We start from the raw sequence: 18639 nt of genomic DNA, 5'->3' as shown, positions 1-18639 counted from the left end.
AGCACCAATCAGCAAAGCGGTGTTTAAATCCCGCGCCAATATTGCTGACTGGTTGCAGCCGGCCGCAACAAATCAGCTAAGCGTGGTTCAAATCCTGCCCCAACTCGTGGCCGGACTGCACCTGTTGCTAACTGGTCGTGTCAGCCGCCCGCAACCAATCAGCGACTCGGGATTTCCGTTAGACAAACAGACAGAATTAGACGATTATATAGTAGATAGATTTTTTTTTAATTTTTCCAAATCTCCGACTGAGATGACAAATGAAAAATATCTTACTCTGCAGCTGCTATTTTATGATGTGGCTCAAACTTATGAATGGTCATCTTTAAATAAAAACACTATGCAGTTTTGACCCCGATCACCTCACCATTTGCACTTTTACATAGTAAAAAAAAAAAAACACAGACAGTTGCAGATTTTTCAAATCCTCTCTAATATATGGACAGTGTAAAAATGTGCGCAATGCAGCTTATTGTGGATGACAAATTTAAGGCAGCTGTAGATACTATTGTTCCACAAGGATAATTTTTTTTGTCCATTAATTTTGGCAACAGATTCTAGGAACAATTGCGTTAGTAAATGTCACAGGCTAGTTTCACACTAGCGTTTTAAGGAGCTGCGGACTTCCTCCGTGAAGCCCTGCCCTTGGCCACGTCTCTGCCACTAGCTCCGCCTACTTCTGCATGCTGCCTGCGTATCTTTAACATTAGGTAAGCAGGTCGTGCGGCTGTATGTGGATGCTTCCGCATGTGTCGTTTTGATGATGCGGAAAATAAATTTCTACCAGCTGCGTCCTACGCTGGTCGCCGCATCGCAATGCTATTCTGTAACTCACCATTAATTTCTGAGGGAACAATGCAAACAGCATAACGGCTGCTCACTTTTTTTTTTTTTTAAATCTCCCTCCTCTGGTAGCCGGAGCACAGGCGGCTATATGAATTTTAACTCTCTAAAAGGCAGAAGGAGGACTAACCTTTTAAACTGTACAGGGTTTTATAGTGCAAACGTGTATAATAACAAGTGTACAAATTAACACTAGAAGTCCCACAGAAGGGTCATTTAACATTTCTACCTTTGGAACTTGAAATTTCTGGGACTTCTAGTGTTAAGGAGCGGACTTCCAATATCTTACCGTATTAGGTGTTGTCTATTTATTTTCTGCCATGCCCAACAGACAAACAAATTGAGCTGTTAAACTTTTGCAAATACACAATTAGGGTATGGTCATGTGCAGCAGATTATATTTTTTTATTTTTCCTTCTGCTCTCTTGCTAGTAACTGCACATTCAAAGGTGTGGGTTTGTGGCATTCACGTTATGATTTATCTGCAGTACATGTTTTTTTGTTTTGTTCCTCCCCCCCCCCACAAGTTATTTTGCACTTATTCTTCTTTGCTCTTATGGGTTCAAAATGCTGAGAGCACAAATCGAGCTGTTTCTCCCCCACCCCCCCATCACACTGCTGGAGTGAAGCTTCTAATGTAAGGTCCCTGCCCCCACTATTATTCTCACCCTCCAACGTTGTGGGGTGTTTTGGGGGGCCATGCCCACAATGCCATCTTGTGACTGCATCTTCAGACTGGTGGAAACCATGTGCTACATCACAAGCTCGTAATGTTAGTCTGTGAGAGCAAGAACAAGGCTTTCATAGATTTGTATTGAGTTGTAACCGCTGGTGTATTCTGGTAAACACTGGAGCGATCTGGCAAGTCACAAGCTGGCGGGAGCAACGGTGAAAAATAGTTGTCGCTGGCAGGTGCGTATAAGAGAAGGGTCAGGGACCGAAGATAAAGGCTGGAACCACAATAGCCTTTAGCATTCGATGCGAGATGCTAATGACACTCTGCTGCAAGCCTAAGCTAAGGGCCGTGGTACTATAAAACGCAGCTTTTCTGCAGAAAATAAACATAAAACATGGTGTGTGAACATAATCTTAAAGTTTACTTGTATCCAACTCCATAATTCCATGTGACATTATAACTGATGAAATTGGTGGGGAAAAAAAATGCACCTTTTTATTTGCAGGTTAGGTCTGAAGTCTAAACTGCACATGGGGGCACTGTAGATTTACACTCTTGGAGCACTGTATGTCTCATTGTTGATAACTGTCGTTTTTCCCACGGATTAATCAGTATTGTAAAGCAGCATTTTGCTTGATTTTTCCCAGTCACGAAGCACAGCGTGTTGATGATGCTATTACTAATGGCTATGCACTCAACGATGTAGTAAAGGGCTATCGCGTATCTTTCTCGTAGAAGCAGAGCGGGAAAGAAATCTCTTACAATTGCATAACTATAAAAGGGCGACCAGCACAGAACATAAGCCGAAAGCACAGCAACCAACACCAGGACGCTTTTTCTCCTGGCTTGTAGTCTGTTCCGTAGCTGTTGTGTTTGTTCTCCTGGTAAACTCTTAAACCAAAGCTCATGACAAATGCGAACATAGCACATGCTCATAATAAACACGGGAATTATGAATTCTACGGCCAACAGAAATAAAGAGTAAGATTTGTAGTACACAGCTCTGTCGGCAGGCCAAATTTGGCCACAGAAAACCTTCCCTCCAGACTCCCGTGGAGCGTCAAAAACAGTTTCCGTAGCAAAATAAGCAGCGGGAGCTGCGATCACGGTAGCAGATAGCCAAATAAGAACCAAGACTCCACAGGCAGTCTGCAACTTCATACGTGGCTTCAATGGATGCAGAATCACAAGGTATCTAGAAAAGATAAACGGTTTGTTTCATTAGGCTGGTTTTGGTCATTTGCAGAAAGTGATTACACAAAACTACATCCTGTTTTGCATGTATAGTTGCAATCAAAATTAACCCTTCACATTGCAAATTAGGGTTTATTAGCAAAATGTACTAACTTTCTGCTGCTTGCAATGAACTGGTCAAATAAGGCTAGTTTCACACTTCCGTCGGTACGTGGCCATCGCCATGCGTCAGCCCGACGGACGTTGTGAAATAAAAACGGGGGCAGTGGATTCAGTTTTTCTTCTTTTTTTTTTATCAGATAGATTTTTATTATCCGCAAAGAATAAACAATCAGAATATTTCTCATGACAATGTTTCATTACACATTTACAGATAACTTTTTCCCCCCGACCCAGAGCTCCCCCACCCCGCCCAACCCCAGAGACCTCAGCCAGAGCCACCCCACTTCCCATCATCATACAAACATTTGAATAAACATCCGTTATATTTCCATTGAATACTAGGCTCCCTATGTTCTCATTTATCATCCTAATTCAAGTCCATCCACGGTTGCCACAGCTTGTGCGGATTCAGTTTTTCAACGCATCCGCTGCCCCATTGTAATGTCCGTGGAGGAAGGGGCAGAGTTCCGGCCGCGCATGCGCGGTCGGAAATGGGGGACACATCCCACAAAAAAATATTACATGGAACATTTTTTTGTGCCGACGGTCTGCCAAAACACGACGCATCCGTCGCATGACGGATGCGACGTGTGGCCATACGTCGCTAATGCAAGTCTATGGAGAAAAAACGCATCCGGGCAACTTTGAAGGATACGTTTTTTTCTCCAAAATGATGCATTGCGACCGACATCACACAACGCTAGTGTGAAAGTAGCCTAAGAATCATTTGAATAGCGAACTACAACCACAACTTAGTGACTACTGCTGTCTCAGAATTATTCAGCCCTCTGAAACAGAATCCATCATTAGAGCACACTTGAATATCAGGTGTTGTCTTAGGGTATGTGCACACGTTGCGGATTTTGCAGTTTTCCATGAATTTACAGTACCATGTAAACCTATGGGAAACAAAATCTGCAGTGCACATGCTGCGGGGAAAAAATGCGCGGAATCGCTGCATTGTTTATTCCACAGCATGTCAATTCTTTGTGCGGATTCCGCAGCGGCTTACACCTGCTCCATAATAGGAATCCAAGGGTGTAAAACCGAAGGTGGAATCCGCAAAAAAAATTGCGGGAAATCCGCAGTGCGGATTTACCAAAATCAGTCTGGAAAAATCCGCACCACTTTCCGCAAAGCGTGCACGTGGCCTTAAAGAGAATCTGTCACCCCTGGGACATATATGACCTGTTAATCTGGGCATACAGGTAATAGAAATGTTACACTAGTCCTACCAGTATGCCTCATATTAATGGTCTTGATGAGAAATGTTATATTCTTTCTATATGCTAATGTTTTTTCCAGACTCTGGGGATTGCGGTGCCTGTACGAAATCCCTGCCTTCTGTCTTGATTATACTATCCTCTCATGCACGTCAGTTATGGCCCCGGAATATTGCGCCCTGCGCTCCCTCAGAAATGCATACCTCATCCTCCTTTCTGTGGGTATTGCACTCGGGAATCTTAACCCCTTCCCGACCTGTGACACAGCGTATGCGTCATGAAAGTCGGTGCCAATCCGACCTGTGACGCATATGCTGTGTCACAGAAAGATCGCGTCCCTGCAGATCGGGTGAAAGGGTTAACTCCCATTTCACCCGATCTGCAGGGACAGGGGGAATGGTAGTTCAGCCCAGGGGGGGTGGCTTCACCCGGCCCCCCCCGTGGCTACGATCGCTCTGATTGGCTGTTGAAAGTGAAACTGCCAATCAGAGCGGCCATGGCTGGAAACACTACTGTGCCCCCACCCCACCGATCGCCCCCCCAGCCCCCCGATCTGTGCTCCGCTCCCCCGTCCTCCTGCCCGCTCCCTCGTGCTCCAATCACACCCCCCGTCTTCCGATCCACACCCCCCTGTGCTCCGATCCACCCCCCCGTGCTCCGACGTCAGTCCCCCCCCCCCCCCCCCGTGCCCTGATCTCTTCCCCCCCCCCCTTATACCTACCCAGCCTCCCGGGGTCCGTCCGTCTTCTTTCCCGGGCGCCGCCATCTTCCAAAATGGCGGGCGCATGTGCAGTGCGCCCGCCGAATCTGCCGGCCGGCAGATTCGTTCCAAAGTGAGTTTTGATCACTGAGAGGTTATATCTCAGTGATCAAAATAAAAAAAATAGTAAATGACCCCCCCCCCCCCTTTGTCACCCCCATAGGTAGGGACAATAAAAAAAAATAAAGAATTTTTTTTTTTTTTCACTAATGTTGGGGTAAGAACTAGGGTTAGGGTTCGGGATGTGCACACGTATTCTGGTCCTCTGCGGATTTTTCCGCAGAGGATTTGATAAATCCGCAGGGCTAAACCACTGTGGATTTATCACGGATTTACCGCGGTTTTTCTGCGCATTTCACTGCGGTTTTACAACTGCGATTTTCTATTGGAGCAGTTGTAAAACCGCTGCGGAATCCGCACAAAGAAGTGACGTGCTGCGGAATGTAAACCGCTGCGTTTCCGTGCAGTTTTTCCGCAGCATGTGTACAGCGATTTTTGTTTCCCATAGGTTTACATTGAACTGTAAACTCATGGGAAACTGCTGCGGATCCGCAGCGTTTTCCGCAGCGTGTGCACATACCTTCAGAATTAGGCTATGTGCACACGGTGCGGATTTGGCTGCGGATCCGCAGCAGTGTTCCATCAGGTTTACAGTACCATGTAAACATGTGGAAAACCAAATCCGCTGTGCCCATGGTGCGGAAAATACCACGCGGAAACGCTGCGTTGTATTTTCCGCAGCATGTCAATTCTTTGTGCGGATTCCGCAGCGTTTTACACCTGTTCCTCAATAGGAATCCACAGGTGAAATCCGCACAAAAAACACTGGCAATCCGCGGTAAATCCGCAGGTAAAACGCAGTGCCTTTTACCCACGGATTTTTCAAAAATGGTGCTGAAAAATCTCATACGAATCCGCAACGTGGGCACATAGCCTTAGGGTTAGGGTTGTGGTTAGGGTTGTGGTTAGGGGTGTGTTGGGGTTAGGGTTGTGATTAGGGTTATGGCTACAGTTGGGATTAGGGTTAGGGGTGTGTTGGGGTTAGTGTTGGAGGTAGAATTGAGGGGTTACCACTGTTTAGGCACATCAGGGGTCTCCAAACGCAACATGGCGCCACCATTGATTCCAGCCAATCTTGTATTCAAAAAGTCAAATGGTGCTCCCTCACTTCCGAGCCCCGACGTGTGCCCAAACAGTGGTTTACCCCCACATATGGGGTACCAGCATACTCAGGACAAACTGCGCAACAATTACTGGGGTCCAATTTCTCCTGTTACCCTTGAGAAAATAAAAAATTGCTTGCTAAAACATCATTTTTGAGGAAAGAAAAATGATTTTTTATTTTCACGGCTATGCGTAGTAAACGTCTGTGAAGCACTTGGGGGTTCAAAGTGCTCACCACATATCTAGATAAGTTCCTTTGGGGGTCTAGTTTCCAAAATGGGGTCACTTGTGGGGGGTTTCTACTGTTTAGGCACACCAGGGGCTCTGCAAACGCAACGTGACGTCCGCAGACCATTCCATCAAAGTCTGCATTTCAAAAGTCACTACTTCCCTTCTGAGCCCCGACGTGTGCACTAACAGTGGTTTACCCCCACACATGGGGTATCAGCGTACTCAGGAGAAACTGGACAACCACTTTTGTGGTCCAATTTCTCCTGTAACCCTTGGGAAAATAAAAAATTCTGGGCTAAATTATTTTTGAGGAAAGAAAACGTATTTATTATTTTCACGGCTCTGCGTTATAAACTTCTGTAAAGCACTTGGGGGTTGAAAGTGCTCACCACATATCTAGATAAGTTCCTTTGGGGGTCTAGTTTCCAAAATGGGGTCACTTGTGGGGGGTTTCTAGTGTTTAGGCACATCAGGTGCTCTGCAAACGCAATGTGATGCCCGCAGAGCATTCCATCAAAGTCTGCATTCCAAAACGTCACTACTTCACTTCCGAGCCCCAGCATGTGCCTAAACAGTGGTTTACCCCCACATATGGGGTATCAGCGTACTCAGGAGAAACTGGACAACAACTTTTGGGGTCAAATTTCTCCTGTTACCCTTGGGAAAATAAAAAATTGCGGGCTAAAAAATCATTTTTGAGAAAAGAAATTTTTTTTATTTTTATTTTCATGGCTCTGCGTTATAAACTTCTGTGAAGCACTTTGGGGTTCAAAGTCCTCACCACACATCTAGATTAGTTCCTTGGGGGGTCTAGTTTCCAAAATGGGGTCATTTGTGGGGGATCTCCAATGTTTAGGCACACAGGGGCTCTCCAAACGCGACATGGTGTCCGCTAATGATTGGAGCTAATTTTCCATTTAAAAAGCCAAATGGCTTGCCTTCCCTTCTGAGCCCTGCCGTGCGCCCAAACAGTGGTTTACCCCCACATATGGGGTATCTGCGTACTCGGGACAAACTGGACAACAACATTTGTGGTCCAATTTCTCCTATTACCATTGGCAAAATAGGAAATTCCAGGCTAAAAAAATCATTTTTGAGAAAAAAATTATTTTTTATTTTCATGGCTCTGCATTATAAACTTCTGTGAAGCACCTGGGGGTTTAAAGTGCTCAGTATGCATCTAGATAAGTTCCTTGGGGGGTCTAGTTTCCAAAATGGGGTCACTTGTGGGGGAGCTCCAATGCATAGGCACACAGGGGCTCTCCAAATGCGACATGGTGTCCGCTAACAATTGGAGCTAATTTTCAATTCAAAAAGTCAAAAGGCGCGCCTTCCCTTCCGAGCCCTGCCGTGTGCCCACACAGTGGTTTACCCCCACATATGAGGTATCGGCGTACTCGGGAGAAATTGCTCAACAAATTTTAGGATCCATTTTATCCTATTGCCCATGTGAAAATGAAAAAATTGAGGCGAAAATAATTTTTTTGTGAAAAAAAAGTACTTTTTCATTTTTACGGATCAATTTGTGAAGCACCTGGGGGTTTAAAGGGCTCACTATGCATCTAGATAAGTTCCTTGGGGCGTCTAGTTTCCAAAATGGGGTCACTTGTGGGGGAGCTCCAATTTTTAGGCACACGGGTGCTCTCCAAACGTGACATGGTGTCCGCTAAAGAGTGCAGCCAATTTTTCATTCAAAAAGTCAAATGGCGCTCCTTCCCTTCCAAGCCCTGCCGTGCGCCCAAACAGTGGTTTACCCCCACATATGAGGTATCAGCGTACTCAGGACAAATTGGACAACAACTTTCGTTGTTCAGTTTCTCCTTTTACCATTGGGAAAATAAAAAAATTGTTGCTGAAAAATCGTTTTTGTGACTAAAAAGTTAAATGTTCATTTTTTCCTTCCATGTTGCTTCTGCTGCTGTGAAGCACCTGAAGGGTTAATAAACTTCTTGAATGTGGTTTTGTGCACCTTGAGGGGTGCAGTTTTTAGAATGGTGTCACTTTTGGGTATTTTCAGCCATATAGACCCCTCAAACTGGCTTCAAATGTGAGGTGGTCCCTAAAAAAAATGGTTTTGTAAATTTCGTTGTAAAAATGAGAAATCGCTGGTCAAATTTGAACCCTTATAACTTCCTAGCAAAAAAAAATTTTGTTTCCAAAATTGTGCTGATGTAAAGTAGACATGTGGGAAATGTTATTTTTTAACTATTTTGTGTCACATAACTCTCTGGTTTAACAGAATAAAAATTCAAAATGTGAAAATTGCGAAATTTTCAAAATTTTCGCCAAATTTCCGTTTTTATCACAAATAAACACAGAATTTATTGACCTAAATTTACCACTAACACGAAGCCCAATATTTCACGAAAAAACAATCTCAGAACCGCTAGGATCCATTGAAGCGTTCCTGAGTTATTACCTCATAAAGGGACACTGGTCAGAATTGCAAAAAACGGCAAGGTCTTTAAGGTCAAAATAGGCTGGGTCATGTAGGGGTTAATAATAATCTTCATATAGCGCCAATATATTCCTCAGCGCTTTACAGTTAAACAGTATCAAACAATAGTCATAAGTAACAGCGTTAATATGATTAAAGCAAAATAAAACAACCCTGCTCGTGAGAGCTTACAAAGTACAGGTGTGTAGTTACAATGAATGTCCAGCCATCTTCAGGGGGTGGGGGATAGGTGGAGATAGTATATGGGCTACACACACACATAAAATGACTGATTAGGGAATGTGATAGGCCACTCTGAACAAATTATTTTGAGGGAGCGTCTAAAACTGCAAGTTGTGGTTGGTCCTAATTTCTTGGGGTAGAGCATTCCAGAGGATTGGTGCAGTCAGTGTAGGAGAAGTTTTGGGAGTCAGGAGTGGGAGGTACAGATTAGTGCAGAGGTTAGTCAAAAGTGCTTTACATAGCGCAACGATCGGTTAGACCGATAGACAGAAATGAGGGAGGAGATGGAAGTGGGTGCCTTCTGCGCAGGCACCGTGACTTCCGCTCAAGTGACCTCCAGTGTGTGCGCCGATAAGATGCTCTTCTGACTTCCTCCCTGCATAGTTAACGCTATATACACATGGTTCCTAGCCATGACTATGCAGGGAGGAAGTGGGAAGGGCATCTTGACGGCGCACACACCGGAGGTCACAGACGATCCCTGAATGCAGAGTGGCCGGCACTCAGGAAATTAGCATTTTTGCTACACACAGCAGGGCTGAAGCCCTGCTATGTGTGGCACAGGCGATCGGATGATTGCAGCTTCTAGTCTTCCATGGAGACTATTGAAGCATGTAAAAAAATAAAAACAATTAAAAAATATAAAAGTTTAAATCACGCTCCTTTTGCCCCATTCAAAATAAAACAATTTAAAAAAATTTCATGTTTGGTATTGCAGAGTTAAGAATTGCTCTCACCTAGCGCCAGATCACAAAAAATGGAGATGCTACATATCTCTGACAAGGCAACTTTGTTTTTTCAATACGAACTTTTTTTTTTTTTCACCACTTAAATATAAAAAGAACCTATACATGTTTGATATCTACACATTCGTGATGACATGGAGAATCATAATTTCATGTCGGTTTAGCATTTAGTGAACATGGCAAAAAAAAAAAAAAATGTAAAAAAAATTATGTAATTGCTCTTTTTTTGCAATTTCACCACACTTTGAATTTTCTTCCTGTTTTCCAGTACACTATATGGCAAAACCAATGCTGTTGTTCAAAAGTACAACTCATCCTACAAAAAAAAAAAAAAACAAGCCCTCACATGGCCATTTTGATGAAAAAATAAAGTTATGGCTTTGGGAAGAAGGGGAGCAAGAAACCAAAATGGAAAAACCCAAGGTGCTAAAGCAGTTATGGTCTCTAAGCAAGAATTCAATATGCCAAAAACCATATAAATAAGACAAAAGTTTTGGGATTCTGTTCTGTGGAGCGATGTAACGAAATGGAGCTTTTTTGGACAATGGATCAGAAGTATGTCGGGAGGAAAAAGGATGAAACATACACTAAAAGAACTACCTACAATGAAGCATGGCGGTGGCTTTATGATGTATGCAGTGAAACACTGGTGGCTTAGTGATGCCTACAGTCAAGCATGGCAGTGGTTTAGTGATACCTACAGTGAAACATTGGTGGCTCAATGATGCCTACAGTGAAGCGTGGCAGTGGTTTGGTGATGCCTACTATGAAGCAAAGTAGTGGACAAGTGATACCTACAGTGTAGCAGGGTAGGGGCTTGGCAATGTCTACAGTGAAGCATGGCAGACACTCTTGCCTACAGTGAAGAATAATGGTTGCTCAATTATGCCTTCAGTGAAGTGAAGCATGGCTTGGTGATGCCCACAGTAAAGCATAGTGAGGGCTTAGTGATGACTTGGGGATGCTTTGCTTCCTCTGTAACTGGAAACCTGCAGCTTGTGCAGGCCAGGATGGATTCAATCATGTATCAAGAAGTCCTGGGAGAAAATGTCTTGTCATCTGTGAAGATGCTAAAGCTTGGGCATCATTGGACCTTCCAACAGAACAGTGATGACAAGTATACCGCCAAGTACACCAAGGCTTGGAACCCCAAATAAAATCTTTGGTGGGATTTGAAGATGGAGGTTGCAACACAAAAAGTCAAGAATATTAGTGAACTGGGGGAAATACCCAATGAGTTAAGATTCCTCAATAACCACCAGACACTGGTATCTGGTTATGAAACACATTTGCAGCAGGTTATAACAGCCATAGGGGCTCACCTAAGTACTAAAGACACTTGTCATGAAGGGAGTTAATAATTTTGATACTGCACTAGTCAGTAAGAGTGGCAATATATCCAAGCCTTTTCCACTTCCTGCCGACTTCAACTCAAAAATATTTCACGAATCCGTTCATTCCTCAACCAAGAATCTGCAAAAACCCTAGTCCATGCCCTCATCTCTCGCCTTGACTACTGCAACCTCCTGCTCTGTGGCCTCCCCTCTAACACTCTCGCACCCCTCCAATCTATTCTAAACTCTGCTGCCCGACTAATCCACCTGTCACCCCACTATTCCCCGTCCTCTCCCCTCTGTCAATCCCTTCACTGGCTCCCCATTGCCCAAAGACTCCAGTACAAAACCCTAACCATAACGTACAAAGCCATCCACAACCTGTCTCCTCCATACATCTGTGACCTCGTCTCCCGGTACTTACCTACACGCAACCTCCGATCCTCACAAGATCTCCTTTACTCCCCTCTTATCTCCTCTTCCCACAATCGTATACAAGATTTCTCTCGCGTATCACCCCTACTCTGGAACCCTCTACCACAACACATCAGACTCTCGCCTACTATCGAAACCTTCAAAAAGAACCTGAAGACCCACCTCTTCAGACAAGCCTACAACCTGCAGTAACCACCGATCGACCAAACTGCTGCATGACCAGCTCTATCCTCACCTACTGTATTCTCACCCATGCCTTGTAGATTGTGAGCCCTCACGGGCAGGGTCCTCTCTCCTGTACCAGTTATGACTTGTATTGTTTAAGATTATTGTACTTTTTACTATGTATACCCCTCCTCACATGTAAAGCGCCATTGAATAAATGGCGCTATAACAATAAATAATAATATATGCTGAATTTTGAGAAACCACTTGTTCTATTAGTTGTGTTCAGCTATTTAGATTGTTCTTCTCTGATTAGTTTATTACAAACATTTTTTCATTTTGCTAATCTAGTTTGCCAAGAAAGCGGGCGAATAATTTTGATTGGAACTGTATTTTGGTACTATATATTCCTTTGTCAATAAGCTACGATATATTGTGTAACCATCTGGCTCACCTGTCTATGGCAATGGCGAGAAGTGCGTTAGTTGAGACATACAGAGAAAGCATCCTCAAATAGATCACTGACGAGCAGATTATGTGACCAAATTCCCATGACTGTTCACGCACAACATAATAGTCAATCTCGAAAGGACAGCAGATTACAGCCACAAGAAGGTCAGATACTGCCAAATTGGCAATCAAAATATTAGTCACATTTTGCATGCTCTTGTACATGACTAAGTTCAAGATGAAAAACAGGTTTCCTCCCCCACAGATTAGTATGACACATACAAGGGTCACACCGATAAACAATCTGACCACAAAAAGGACGTTTTCACTCTTCTTTGGACCTTCTTCTTCAAGCAAGAAATAAGAGTCCTCCAGACTTCGATTCCACGAGTCTGCCATTGATGTGGAACTGGATGTGTTGGTTTGTTCTCCTTGTTCTTGAATTTTTGCCTGTGAAAACCAATGTACAACTTACTTTGTGCAACAAAAAGTATTGTCATCCTAGAAGCTATATAATAATAACAGTTAAAAACAGATCATCTGTCGTTAAAGCAAAATTCACATCTAAAGTCGATGTTCTGTAAACCAATAAAAAATACTCTTCCACCTTACATCTTAAATTTCTAATTTCCGTACCTCTTTCTGTAAAAACCTCTGGAATGTTACTGACCCATATTTATGTAAAACATAAAAAAAAGATATCGTGCGTCCTTAAAGGGGTTGTCCACTACTATGATATTAATCTGTGTTTAGGATAGGTCATCAATATTAGATCTGCAGACGTCCAGCACCTGACACTAAATAGTGTACAGAGCTGTGCAGTTCTGCTCCATACCCTGGTAACATTCCGCCACTACCTGAGCTGATAACATTAGATCTGTAGGGGTGGTAGGTATTGGACCTCCATTGATCTGATAATGTTCACCTATCCTATGGATAGGTCATCAGTATCAAAGTAGTGGACAATCCATTTAGAGAATACATATCAGCAGTTTGGGGATGCCCTTTCTATTTAAAGGATTATCCGGGATTTTTTTTTTTCACTCAAGGGGCTAAGCACATATGAGCAAGAAGTTGCTCACTAGCTGCCTGTACTGCCCTATGGATCAAAGTAGTCACGGACCACTCCTGTCAGTAATTCTGCTTCTTGTGATGCCACGCTGACAGACTAGTTTCTTCTCTTACGCCCTGCTTTGTCGAAGGGGCGCCAACTAGATGTCATGCTGATTGATGGTCGGCTCAGCCTCACGCATTTAACATGACATCATCGTCAGTGATGCCAGGTCGACAGAGCGGAAGAGAAGGAACTGCTTTGTCGATGTAACATCACAGGAAGCATGAGAAACGCAAGCAGGTGAAGTCTATGATCACTTTGAGCTAGGAGATATCGTCGCTGATAAGTGCTTAGTCCCATATAGAAAAATTTGCAGAGAACCCCTTTAAGGAAACAGTTGCAACTATTGATGAGCGGGTATACTCGTTGCTCGGGTTTTCCCAAGCACGCTCGGGTGATCTCCGAGTATTTGTTAGTGTTTGGAGGTTTTCATCGCCTCAGCTGAATGGTTTACAGCTAATAGTCAGGCTGAGTAGATGTGGGGGTTGCCTGGTTGCTAGGGAATCCTCACATGTAATCAAGCTGTCTAGTAGCTGTAAATCATTCAGCTGAGGCGATGAAAACTTAATCTCTGAACACTAACAAAAACTCGGAGGTCACCCGAGCATGCTCGTGAAAACCCGGGCAACGAGTATACTTGCTCATCACTAGTTGCAACCATAGACTGGTGATAGATACTGTTTAAGCTGGCCATAGACGTGCAATGGCTGTAACAATTGTATAGCCCTGACTATCCTAGAAACATGCATACTCATACTGGCTGCAGCAGTCATGTGTGCTATAGTCGTAACTTCACCGCTGCCGCAAAGGAGGAGAGGCAGCACTATACCTGGGGAAGGTGAGTATTGCTGCAGATGTCATTTTCAATCTTTGACGGACAAAAACAAATTTCCGATCAAACCCTTTAAAACACACAGGGCTTCGTTGAGCTCTTGTAGAGCTATGAAACCTCACCTGAAATCCCAAGTCACCGGTCTACAAAATCGTGAAGGAAGCCTTGGATGAAACTTAGTGACATAATGTAACAAGGTAAACGACATGTAAAAGAAAAAAACAAACAAGCATAAAAACTGCCCCACGCCTTCCTTCAAAATGGTATATTTTCTATTATTAAAGTGAGTTGCCGTTAAATGCTAAATAATGATGAGCAAATATACTCGTTACTCGAGATTTCTCGAGCATGCTCGGGTGTCCTCCGAGTATTTTTTAGTGCTCGGAGTTATAGTTTTTCTTGCCGCAGCTGAATGATTTACATCTGATAGCCAGCATACGTACATGTGGGGGTTGCCTGGTTGCTAGGGAATCCCCACATGTACGTATGCTGGCTAACAGATGTAAATCATTCAGCTGCGGCGATGAAAACTAAATCTCCGAGCACTAAAAAATACTCGGAGGACCCCCGAGCGTGCTCGAGAAATCTCGAGTAACGAGTATATTCGCTCATCACTAATGCTAAACCTACATGTCATCTTCTATACTCAAAACTAGATAATATATGATCCATAATGCTGTACAAAGCTTATATGACTGAGGTGGAAGATACTGGTTTTGTTTTTTCATATTTTATTTGTTGACTACGTAACGCATATTGGTTTTCATTACAGCTGACATTTTAATAAACAAATAAACGGTTTGTGGTTATCCATTATCTTGTAAATGTTTTTTGTTTGGTATATAATAAAATATTGTAATTTTATTTAAAGAACTCCTCACCTCATTTTTGTTGAATATACAATAGGGGTTTTGGTGTGACATTGTATTTGGAGTTTAATCATACTTAATTTTGAGATTTCCTGGTGTCTAATTTCAATAAACGACAAAAGTTTTCTATAATAAGATGTATTGTAAAAGATAAAAACAGCAAGAACATGACTCGGGGCTTGCGACTCCTTACTCCTCTATACCAAAAACTATGTTCTTTTCTACATGGAGAGTCTATTAGTGGCCCATTCAATACAGAATAGTAATGGAAATCATGACTTGTTCTCATGGAAGACACACAAGTGGATGTATTCGATCAAAAAAGTCATGTTAAGTAAATAAATAGTGTAAAAGAAGCAATTCTGAACGGAGTAAGTAAAAGTGTGCCTCACCAGTATGTATCACGCACTACAGTTTTCAATAAAATAACGAAACAAGTTAGAAACATCCCTAAGAGTAACTAGCATATAATAAGATATACAATGAACCCACCGTGCAAGGATGCCGACCTGTAGAACGCTGCTGCTTTGTGGTTATCCAATCTCAGTCTGCATCCCTTCTTCAAATGTCATCAAGTCAGGATCAGGAAGAAAAATCTGAGGATCCCTGGAGGAGGTGCTGAAAGAAGAGAAGACACGGCTTAACTCTATCACGGTCGCGTCTTGTACAAATTTTATATTTACACCATGCTCCGTTATATGCAAAAATAAACCAAAAACTAACACATGTAAAGCAATAATAATACAATAACTACTGCCTAGAAGAACATGTCATCCTGCCTGGCATATAAAGATGGCATCCCAGTACATGTACTACGTAATATTTGCTAAAATTTGACAACACTTATTTTATACACACTTTATGCCACAGTTCCCATTGATATCTAAAACCACAAAGCAGTGACCAATGTGTTATGTGATAATAGGATCTAGCAGGTTCCATCATTTCGACAGGAATAATTGCTCTGCATGCCATCGGATCTGAAAGGATTTGAGGCGCAGATCCGTACAAAGTTTCACCTATGTTACTTTTGTTTCCACCTGATTGATGGACACTGGGGTTTTGATATTACCAGCTATATTATCGAGACACAAATATATATGCGTTATGTAAACAAGAATCTGTCAGTAAGACCAACCACTCCCACCAAACCACTTAAAGGGAACCTGTCACCCCACCCGCCATGGCGTTTTTAAGTAAAAGAGCCACCTTCAGCAGCACTAAAGCATTTCCACAACTCCTTACCATGGGTAAAACGCATGCGGAATTCGCATGCGTTTTCCCGCAAAACACAAGCGTTTTTAGCTTGCAGAATGCTTGCGCTTTTCCAAGCGATTTGAAGCATTGCTTGGAAAAGTGATTGACAGGTTGGTCACACTTGTCAAGTATAGTGATTGACAAGTGTGACCAACTTTTTACTATTTATTCTGCCTATGCAGCATTAATAGTAAAAGATAGAATGTTAATAATAATTAAAAAAAATATGGTTATTCTCACCTTCCGATGGCCCCCGATCTCCTCAGCGGCGCTCCCGGTACGTTCCGTTCCCAGGGATGCTTTGCGCGAAGGACCTTTGTGACATTACGGTCACGTGACCGCGACGTCATCTCAGGTGATTCGCGCAATGCATCCCTGGGAACGGAAGTCGCCACCGCGTGCACCGCTGAGAGCCGGGAGGACTCCGGGGGCCATCAGAAGGTAAAGTATATCCCTATTTTTTATTTTAATTCTTTTTTTACAGGAATATGGTACCCAGCCTGGAGGAGAGTCTCCTCTCCTCCAGACCCTGGGTACCATCCACACATGAAGCGCTCACTTTATGCATGGTGGGCATAGCCACATGCGTAAAGTGAGCATTTCAATGCAATCCTATGGCGGCGGAATCACCGCGATTCTGCAGAAATAATGAACATGCTGCGGATTTTAGCGCTATGCGATTCCGCAGCGGGAAAATCCACAGCAAGGGCACAGCAACTGCAGAATCCCATAGGATTTCATGCGTTTTTTAAGCGTTTCTGCTACGGCAAAAACGTGGCGGAAACGCATAAAAAACACAACGTGGGCACACAGCCTAAGGATGCATTCTGTGAAGGTGGTTCTTATGCTTAGTATCCCTAGGAACGCTCAGATAATCACTTTTATAAATTGCCCGCCATACCTCTATTGAGTCCCGGAGGTGTGTCTTCTCCCCTGTGTCAACCGCCTCCCAGACGTCAATCATCTCCCTCCTGCGTCTGTGCGCCACCTCCTGTGTTCAAAATACATGCCCGGTGCCTGCACTCTGCCAACATTTTTAATCGGCATGCACCGTGCGCGCTGCCTGTGAACATACATCAGGTGAGAAACTGCTCTGCCACACCTAGAGCACTTAATACTCAATTTACAAGTTAAATAAAAGGCTAAGCTTTCATGAGTGCAGCAACAGGTAAAAGAAATGAAAGATCATCGGATTAAGCTGTCAAAGTCCTGAAAAACCATATTTATAAAGTTTCTTACTGACAGATCTCCTTTAACATACACTGTTTTGGTTGGAGATATAAACCTGTTTGATGCATGTTTATCATGTGACCAGAGGAGGGGGTTAATATGATCCTTTAATGCATAGCCATAAAAACTTTTTTTTTAAACCATCTCCTGGTTCAATTTTAAGTGGAATTTGCTGACATCCTGTATGACTTCTGGCAAAGGAGTGGTCAGTCAAGCAGGAGGAGAAAAGAGCTGGAGTGACAGAGACTTCATATCTACCATAGCTCTTCAGCCTCCTTTTGCATATCAATTCAGTAGCGGAGGAACGGACCGGCCATGCACAGGTATCGCTGGACTTGTCTCTGACAGAGCTACATGAGCGTATAAATAGTTTGGGGTCTGAAATATTGCTGACAGAGTTGCGATCTTTTCTCTTTTCCATACACTTTAGTTAAAAGTTGTCTGTATTTGACAATCGGACAATCATCGCCAAAATCTGAATTTAATCCCCCCTCCCATCCTTTTATTCTGCAGGGCGGTAAACGGCTCCTAGGGGAGTCTTACGCTGCTCTCACCACAGAGGACACATGCAGAGTAAATGCTGAGACATCAATACATATTTATGGATTTCTTTATTCTATGCGCTAGAATATGAACATTGAAACTCATACATGTCCTGGTCAAGTGAATAACCAATTTTAATGGTTGTGTTCTTGTTTGCGATGGTCAAAGTACATCATTGACTTATACGTTTGATATTTAAAAACACAGACGTAAAACTGTTACAAAGGCACAAGTGATGAAAAAAAAAAACAAGCTTGCATAAGAAATATGATAAAGAAGAAAGGCAGCGAGGAAGAAACAATCCGCAATGATTAATAATGGACGTCAGACTAAAAATCATGGAACAGCTGAGCCTAGACAAGACCTTATTAGTGAGCTCACCAAGTGATCCCTGATCAGGATGCAGGACGGAGAACCACGGTCACTGTGTGCCACAGAAATACTAGGCAGTGATTAAAAGAACAAATAGTACTGCTCCTAAGTAATAGCTTTGATTTGCCCACAGTAAACAAGGTATCAAACACGGACAAATTCACGTTAGCTTAACGAATTGCTGTAACTCAGGACAGAGCAGCAATCAAGCATACTTATTATAGCTTCATAGTTTTATGGTTGGAAGAAGACACAAGTCCACCAAGGCCAACCCATAATTCTAACGTTGATCCAGACGAAGGTAAAAACCCCATGAAATGCTAATTGCCACAATATTAGGGGAACAAAAAGAATCCAGG

At 43.1% G+C, this 18639-nt stretch overlaps 1 protein-coding gene across 1 annotated transcript; it reads right to left on the bottom strand.

Annotated features, from left to right (window-relative positions):
* Positions 1–209: 209 nt before the first annotated feature.
* Positions 210–15451, bottom strand: LOC138648889 (prokineticin receptor 1-like). Its single transcript, XM_069738861.1, has 3 exons — positions 15371–15451; positions 12068–12513; positions 210–2714 (listed from the first exon to the last, which is right to left on the bottom strand). The coding sequence occupies exons 2-3, from the start codon at positions 12460–12462 to the stop codon at positions 2039–2041; spliced, it is 1071 nt and encodes a 356-aa protein (XP_069594962.1). The 5' UTR covers positions 12463–12513; positions 15371–15451; the 3' UTR covers positions 210–2038.
* Between the last annotated feature and the right edge of the window lie 3188 nt (positions 15452–18639).

Source organism: Ranitomeya imitator, chromosome 9 (assembly GCF_032444005.1).
Source record: "Ranitomeya imitator isolate aRanImi1 chromosome 9, aRanImi1.pri, whole genome shotgun sequence".
NCBI lineage: Eukaryota > Metazoa > Chordata > Amphibia > Anura > Dendrobatidae > Ranitomeya > Ranitomeya imitator.
The sequence above is the reverse complement of the archived record's forward strand: the minus strand, read 5'-3'. Positions and strand labels throughout refer to the sequence as shown.

Bases quoted from the DNA above. Each gene is read 5' to 3' on its own strand.
- LOC138648889 (XM_069738861.1), bottom strand. From the start codon at position 12,462: ATGGCAGACTCGTGGAATCGAAGTCTGGAGGACTCTTATTTCTTGCTT. The intron at 2,715-12,067 runs GTGAGCCAGATG...TATCTTTTCTAG, and splicing joins CTCGCCATTGCCATAGACAG to ATACCTTGTGATTCTGCATC.